General features: G+C 40.9%; 1 protein-coding gene across 2 annotated transcripts; it reads left to right on the top strand.

The window, feature by feature from the left end:
• The first annotated feature begins 228 nt into the window (after positions 1 to 228).
• F2R (coagulation factor II thrombin receptor) lies at positions 229 to 8,445 on the top strand. 2 transcript variants are annotated; one of them, XM_032676636.1, is made up of 2 exons: positions 229 to 380; positions 6,997 to 8,445. In XM_032676636.1, the coding sequence occupies exons 1-2, from the start codon at positions 308 to 310 to the stop codon at positions 8,193 to 8,195; spliced, it is 1,272 nt and encodes a 423-aa protein (XP_032532527.1). In that variant the 5' UTR covers positions 229 to 307; the 3' UTR covers positions 8,196 to 8,445. The 2 variants fall into 2 exon arrangements, with proteins under 2 accessions (XP_032532527.1, XP_032532528.1); XM_032676637.1 differs by lacking the exon at positions 229 to 380 and adding an exon at positions 425 to 440 and having other exon boundaries at positions 6,997 to 8,438.
• Positions 8,446 to 8,716: the final 271 nt, after the last annotated feature.

The following is an 8,716-nucleotide window of genomic DNA, read 5'->3' as shown; positions in this document are numbered from 1 at the left end:
TTCCCAGCTGGGCGCCGGCGCTTCCCACTGCCATTCCCGCGGCGCGGGGGCTGCTGGCTGGGCTGTGTGTGCTGCGGGGGCGGCGGCCGCTGCCCCCCCTTCCCCTCCCCTCCCGGTACCGCCGAGCCCCAGGGCTCCCCCCGCCCCTGGCGCGCAGCCCCCCCTCCACGCAGCGGGAGGCGCCGGAGGGAGCGGCGGCGGCCCCGGGGCGGCCCTTCGCCAGCCCCAGCCTTCCGGCCCCCGCACTCGCGTGCCGCCGCCCTGCTCGCACAGGCGGACGGACGGACGGACGGACGGAGCTCCGGCCATGGGGCCCCGGACGCTGCTGTGTGCCCTGGCGCTGCTGTGCTGCCCGCGCTCGCCGCCCGCCGGTGCCGCCAGTGAGTCGCCGCCGGGGCTCGGGAGGGGCCGGCAGGGGAGGAGCGCTGCGCCCCTGCCAGGTGGGCCCGCTGGGCAGCGCGGGCCGAGCGCGGATCGCGGAAGTTCGTCGTGTTCGCGGGCCGAGGGGGATTAAAAAAAAAAAATGCCTCCGCATCGCGTACCCTCACGTAGCCGGGTCACGGTGCTCCCGCTTTGGGGTTTTAATGCGAGTTAGAGCCGAGTAGTCTTGGCTGGTGTGAAGCGCGTCCGTAGGTTTGTGCACGTGGCAGCGGCGGGGTGAGGCTGGTGGTGGTGGTGGTGAAGGGTGGTTTCGAGTTTCGCCGAAGCGAAGGAGGTGACCAGGCTATAGCAAGTGGATGGAAAGAAGTGAGCTGGCTGGTCAGGCGTGTTGGTGGACTGTCTTAAAAAACTGGCGTTGCCTTTTACTGGCAACTTCAGAAGATGGAGTACCAGCTGAATTTTTAGGGAGCGCAAACTTTGGAAGATCTACCAGCACTAAACATTTCAGAATATCCACCCCAAGCAGATGACTTTCATGGTTATTCAATTAGAAATAGCACTAATAGCAACGTCAGTGTCCTAACTGAGGAGACCGTGGATCCATCCAGCTCAGAGCTTGTTAGACAATGCAGATGCTGAGGGAAGGAAGGTAGGAGAAGACATGCAGGCACGTAACCCTTCCAGATTATGGTGAAGATACAGCAGTACCAAATATTACGTATTTAGGGATTAGCTGGGGGGGGGGGGGTGTTCTATGACATTCAGTTTAACATTTCTTTCAATCAGCTAGTGATGATAGTACAGCTGTACAATAACTTAGTCCCATGAGATGCCTGCTGTGAAGCATCTGTTCAGGCCCTTTGTACAGAAAAGGGCTGATTAGATGAGCAACTAAGGGGATATTTCAGTGTGGTGTACTTTGACTACTGAACTGAAGACTGAAATGGGACAGACCTAGTGTTTGTAATTATGCTGAGAAGGAAGTATCAAAGGGGACAAATAATTTTTGCTAAACAACTTTTTGTCACAAGACTAAGTGGTAATGAAGAGATCACAATCGCATTCATATGGGAATTCTAAGGAAAATGTCTTTTAAAAAAAGAGGGGGTTGGTGTAAAAGACAAACTATCCCTGTTAGTGCTAGAAAAAAGATTGCACTATTGGGTGCTACTCAAACAGTTTATGGGATATGCAAACTTGTTTTCCTGCCTTTTGCAATCATGGTTTTCATTAAAGAGCATTCTGAATTACGGTACTTATTTGCTACTTCCTTTGGAAACAGTAGCTACTGATACTTATTTGCTACTTCCTTTGGAAACAGTAGCTACTGTATTGCATCCTTAGGAAAAGAAAAATTCAAACAAGTTACTTCATGCACAACAGAACTCACCAAGTCTGACCATCTGAGTATGTCTTCTGCTCTCCTTGTCGCTTCCACTGTAACTATATGATTTCCCCACTGTCCCAGATAACCTTCCTTGTTTTTACCAGTGTAGTTAATTCCCATCGCCCAGGCACTGTTGTATCCCTAAATCAGCTCTGCCCTTGAATCTGCAGCTTCTCGTATGCTTTGTCCCTGTCCATCAGTATCCACAGGTACCACGTCACTGATGTGTGCTGTTTCTGTGGGCAGGTGAAAAAGCAATAGTTTGGCATTGGATTGGCGTTAAATGCATGCAGATTATCTGACCAGATGTAGCTAAGGTGGCTGACCAAGGTCTGAACTTGCCCAGGTGGACTTTTCTGCACTGGGACACTGACAGCCAGATAGAGAGATGTTACTGTTGCTTAGAGCCAGCATGTGTAGTTAAAGAGATGGAGACGGAAAAGAAAAAAGGAACAGACACTTGGTTGCAAGAAAACAATACTTCAGGAAGATGTGTTCTAGTTGTTACTAATTAGCCTATAATACAATAACGAATTCTGTATAAATGGAGATGTGGACTGTTGAAGATTTTTTTAAAGACAATTCAGTGTTTATTTGTATGAAAGCAACTAACTGTCATCACAACAAGGTTGTGTCTTACCTTGTTTATTAATACATCTGGCATACACTTCACAGTTTGCCTTCAAGTACCTAATTTATGGGCCACTGAGTAATTTAGATTCTAGATGCTTATCACTTTGAGTTATACAAAGATGAGATAAGAGAAACTGGCTTTTTGTTATAAGCCAGCACCAGCGGTGTGGGTGCACCTGTCCCCAGTAATGCCCAGAAGTTGATATTAATTGTTGTCAAGCAGCACACAGGGAACATATTTAATTGCTTCTGTAGGAGCTTATTCTTTAGTCTCCCACATCACGAAGATATCCCTTGGGATATGAAAATTGCTGTTCTGTAACATCCTGTGCAGCTTTCTGAGTCTACAGAAATATTTTTAAATTTTCTTCTGCAGCTCAAGAGTTCTTTTTAAGATTGGTTGAAGCTGTTGAATTTTTTGCTCTCTAATTCTCCTTTCACAGAACAGTATGTACAATAGCCCTTTCCATATGAAATGCTAAAATAATTCTGTATAAAAAAATAGCAATAAGTATAAAGTATAAAAAAAAGAGGCCAGGGTAAGCAGAATATGCATATGCTGATTGTGCGATGAATAGTTTGTAGTATTTGATGAAAAATAGCACAGTATAAATTGGACAATCCCAAATTACTGAGCTTTATACATCATTCCTCTATGTCCTCGTTGGAGAAGTGGTGCAAAACCCACAGTCAATAAAGGAAAACTTCAGGCAGTTTGAATATTGTACTCATTCTATGTAATTTTTGCCTTTTGAAGTCCTTGGAAGCAAAGAAAAAGACTATATGCATATCATTCAGCGTCGTTACTACACACTACAAGGATAAAACCTCTGTGCTTCAACCTGTTGTTTTTTTGTCTATAGTTTATTAGTCCTGTTCTTTCGTGCCTTTTTAAATTTTACAGGTATTTTGACAGAGCTGTTAACTGTCATATTACTATTAGTCATAAAAATAGAAATCCACCGGGCTTAACTTCTTCCAAAAGGACTGGATGACAGCCTAGCAAAAATAAGGTGACCCTTTGAACAGTTATATTATACAAGCTTTACCTCTCTTTTTCTAAGAGATTATTTGGATTATTAAAAACTACTTAAAATGTAGTGAAATATGTTTTAGACAAATTATAACTTTAAAATGGCTAGAAAGGAGTATTTCACAGATTCTGGTATAGCTGTAGCTATCTAAGAGCAGTTGCAAGGTCTTTTCTTTAGAATACTTGCTGTATTGGCTGTCTTGTACTCACCCAGCTTAAAGGTAATGCCTTTCTGTTTATTATGAAGATTCATGGAGATCCTTTGAATTAATACGACATCATTTCATCTTCTTCCCTTCGGTGTATAAATCTCTTGTCATTGGCATTTTCCAATAAATACTGACACAAAAGGAATACAAAACCTCAGGGCAGTAACTGTCTTCTGTTTCAGAAAGTACGGAGTGCAGTATTTTTTCTAGAATTACACAGATACTGGGTCATACAAACATATGAGCAGCTTTCTAAAGGAAAGAAGTGATATGTGGCTATCAAGCTTTTAAATTATAATTAAATTTAATTTCATCAAGAAAGTAAATCACCACTCTATATCATCAAGTGGCACAAAAATAGCAAGCCTGAGGTCTCATTACATTTTTCCATGGAGCTGGCTTTCAAGTATTACCTCTTGTCATCTAAGTTCAAGACAGGGCCATGGACTGAGTACAGGGGACAGCATGGAGGCATTGCAGGGAGACAGCATGAAGGTTGAGCTCAACTCTGAACTTAGAAAGTCTTTACTTCTACAAAGAACAGATAGTTTACACCAAGTTAGACTTAGAACTAAACTAAAATTATTTGTAAAATTTTTTGTTCTTATTTATTGTAATAGGATTCTATATTTAGAAATTTTTTTATAATGGAGTAATGCGGACTCTAAATCCTCTCATCTAAGAAAGCTGTAAATAAGATGGCTCCAATAATTCAGAATGTAATTAAAATTACTAGCAATGTTCAATTAACTATAAGCAATAGCTAAGTCAATAAAAGGTACCTGGTCCAATCATAACTTTTTTTCCGGTAGCATATTTTCATAGTGCTCTAACTTAGGAGATACTGATGAGAAATGGGTCAGGTTACTGCCAAGGGCTTCTGCATTAAGTGATTTAATTTCCCTTATTAAGGATCAGTGGCTCTGGCTGGTTTGCTTGCTTGTCCTCAGAAGTGTGACACTGCAGCACTGCTGGCTTAGGTCCTTCAAAGTTCAGGGATACTGGGATGAGAGGGGTGCTTGTGCCTCAGTTATCCCATCACGGAGAGGTAATCTGGGCAATACAGTTCCTAACTCCTGGCACATGTTTACCCTCCTTCTCATAAAGTGCGTTTATATTTGTGTTCCCAAAAACATGCCTTCCTCAGATGAAACCATGTCACCTCTTCATTTAGTTTTCCACAGTTTTTCAGTGGTGGAGAAATCAAGAAGGACATGTAGACCTTTGAGGGACTAGGCTCATCACTGTCTTTCAGAAATTTTCTGCTTTAGAAATACATATTCAAAATCTTGAATTCATAAAACTTACATATACTGGAGATACAATAGGTACTGTTCAAGATTTTTCATCACATTTTACTGACATCTTTACAGTAGAGACAAGCTTCTGGGCATAAGAAGTTAGGAGTTTTTTTCATTCAAGTATAGTTATAGTCCTCCCAAAAGAGATGAAGGCCAGTGGTGTCAGTTGTGACATATTTCTATTGCTATAATCATTAAGTTCAGAAAATCTCATAAGTCCTTGATGTCAACCACAGGCTGAAGTTAGAGATGTTAAATAGAACTTGTGCCACACCTGAACTACTGAGCTAGGGGCTGACTCTTAAACTTTCAACTTTAGTTGAAGCAATTGGATGGCTAAGGTTAAAGATTAAGGATCTATAGTTTTGCCTGTTGTCAGTTTCTCTTTAAAACAGCAGAATCAACCCTATAAATGTATTTAGTGCCCTTCTGTGCAAACACTGAATTTCACATATTTCTCTATATTTCTGTTTCAAACTAAATCGTTCCAACTCCAATGTATGCAGCAAGCTCCCAGGCTGAAATTCTCATCCAGCATCTTTTTTTCTGACTGTCACAGGTTGCATTCTAGTCACTTTACATACGAAAATCATTATCTCAAATACTTCCCTTGTTTTGTCCCCTCAGCTTCCAGAATGCTGCTGTGACACAGCACATCACACAAAGCACAGCAGCTTCAAAAAAATCAGCAATTTCCCTACCACTCCTCTGATCTCTCCCCACATTCAAGTCTGAATTTCATTAAAATTCATGCCGGGCAGGGTCCTTCTCACACAGCCTTCATACAAAGTGAGGTAATTGCCTGCTTAAAGCTCCAGACACTCCTCTCTTTGCCATCTGCATCCTTCACATGCTTTTGTTCTCCCCTGCATTATAAAAAATGGTTTGAATTACTGTAGAATAAATAATTATGTCTAAGTAGCAGCATCTTACACAGGTGAATCATGCCCATGTACTTTAAGTTCACAGATCTGAGCAAGCACACCCTCATTTTTATTTTAATTCTCTAGGATAACAAAGAATCAGTTGCACAGCTAATTAGATGAATTATTTAAGTAGTAGTAACTTTCTACTCCTGTCCACCCACAATGCTTGAATTATCCTACGCCTAACTAGATTAAGCCAAAGCTGAAAATGACAGTCTTACAAAGTAATTCTCCATAAAAACAACTTTGCTGAAATAATGCCTAAATAGCTTTTTGGATTGTTTGGATTGGTTTGGGGTTTTTTTTGGTACATAAATCAACTCATGCTACACATTCAACACTATGATGCCAAATTCTTGACTCTTTACATTTAGAAAGCAGAGATACCCTGTCCTGACTTGGTCACAGCCACCAAACCGTGCTGCAGAAGAACCTGCTGTAGAGGGAACAGAGTGCCCCAAGGGTGCACCAGACACATGCTGTTCTGCATGATGTGGGACAGGATAAATAGAACTGGGAAAGTGTTTCAATGCAATCTGTGTTCACCTGTCTGTTACAGTGAAAAGCTGGATCCATGTCTACCTTGAAAACTGCATGTAGACTTCTCCATCTGTCTTGATGGAGGCCTTCGGGTTGTGTAAGATATCTCCAGAGCACAGAAATAATAACATGATGCCTCACTGGCACTTTTATTTTTTGTTATTTTGGTGATGAGTACTTCGAACAGGAATTTGTGTATGAATACTAGTATTTATCTCAGCATCTCATTTCTTAAAAAATGTGTGAAGGGTCTGGCAAAATCAGTTCAAGGGTGGCAAATTTACTGTTGTGTTTGTGTCAAAGAAAGCAAAGATTAGATTGGGTCCTTAAGCACAGCTAGGATCACTACTAATAGCCACTTCCAAGCCAAGAGATAGGAGGCAAAGGAGGACATCTTACCCAAATTTGTAGCAGGAGCTAAAATAAAAAGGCTGCTCTGTGGGCAGCCTGTGCTTTGAATCAGAAATTAACCTTATTATTTTGTGTTGCTAATGTAATCTTAGCTTTCCTTTTTGAAAGATGTTTTCACTTCCCCATACCATCTAAATATTTGCTTATTAATCTTAACCCTGTCTTATTTTTTCAGCCTTTCCAAATAACAGCAGCATGCCACGCCTCAGAAGTTTTGCACTCTTTTCTTCTGTCGGTCACCATGATGACCTTATACCTATTGAAGGTGATACTGAAAATTACTTGGAAGTTGGATCAGGAGCCACCAATCAGACTGGATTATTCCCACGTGAACAACGAATGGTATCAGTTCAAACATATAGATACCTCACTAGTCCATGGCTGACAGGTTTTGTACCTTCAGTTTACACCTTCGTGCTTGTGCTGAGTCTCCCTCTGAACATCACAGCAATACTCGTGTTTCTGAAAAAAATGAAAATTGAGAAGCCAGCTGTAATATACATGCTGAATTTGGCCCTGGCAGATATCCTGTTTGTAAGCGTGCTTCCTTTTAAGATTGCTTATCACTTTTCTGGAAATGACTGGGTTTTTGGACCTCAGATGTGCCGTTTTGTCACTGCTGCCTTCTATTGTAACATGTACTGCTCAATAATGCTTATGACCAGCATAAGCTTCGATCGCTTCTTAGCGGTGGTGTATCCCATGCAGTCTCTTGGTTGGCGCACGTTAACACGTGCCTCGCTGATTTGTTTCATCATATGGCTTGTAGCAATAAGCGGGGTTATACCTTTCCTCATCAGAGAGCAAACAATGGAAATACCCAGGTTAAATATAACTACTTGCCACGATGTGCTAAGAGAATCTGAACTTCATGGCTATTACCTCCACTTCTTCTCCATCTTCTCTTCTGTGTTTTTCATAGTGCCATTTATAATTTCTACAGTCTGTTATGTGTGTATCATTCGATGTCTTAGTTCTTCTACCATTGTTGCAAAGCAAAATAAGAAGACACGGGCCTTGCTCTTGTGTGTTGCGGTTTTTTCTGTTTTTGTTATTTGCTTTGGACCAACAAATGTCCTCCTATTAATTCATTATATCCATTTTTCTTATGACAACAGCTTAGAGTATCTCTACTTTGCCTATCTACTCAGTGTTTGTATCAGCAGTGTTAGCTGTTGCATTGACCCCTTTATTTACTACTATGCTTCTTCTCAGTATCAGAGACAATTTTTCAGTCTCTTCAATTGTAAAAAGTCTTTTGATCCTAACAGTAGTAACAGCAGTGGCCAGTTGATGTCTACCACTAGTAGAAGGGCTACATTGTCTACTAATGTAAATAACAGTGTTTACAGGAAATTACTAGCAATGCATTGAGATAATGTGTCTTATACATGTTCAATTTTTACACAGTTTCAGACCAAAAAAAGACTTGTGTTATATCCAAGAAATGCAAAACCTTAGACCAAGGTGTTCTGTGATACATAGTTCTGTATTCATTATAGTAATGCACAATTCAAATTAAAACTCTGTCTGTGTGTGTGTATACATATAGTGTATGTAAACAGGTTCACGTAAAGGGGATAATAGTTGTTGAGTGTTTTTCAAATAAACATTTTTTTAGACAAATCCTTTGCATTGTTAATTCAGTTTATTGTAGAGGTTTTATGAAATCCCATTTTAGTATTTTGAACTGTATCTATCAGGTTGAATAAATTCTTACATATGGAATCACTCCATCTATCCAGTAGTTCCTGAAAAAGAAGTGAAAATATCTTTCCAGACTTTTTTTTCCCTCTATTTATGATTACTTCTGGAATTTTCTTAGCATTATTTTGGACCTCAGGCATGAAACTCTTTATTTTACATTTTTATATATTCCGCTTCAAAACAGTCTG

The sequence above is a fragment of the Chiroxiphia lanceolata genome, chromosome Z (genome assembly GCF_009829145.1).
Source record: "Chiroxiphia lanceolata isolate bChiLan1 chromosome Z, bChiLan1.pri, whole genome shotgun sequence".
NCBI classification, from domain to species: Eukaryota; Metazoa; Chordata; class Aves; order Passeriformes; family Pipridae; genus Chiroxiphia; species Chiroxiphia lanceolata.
Note: the sequence above shows the minus strand (reverse complement) of the source record. Positions and strands in the feature narration are given on the sequence as shown.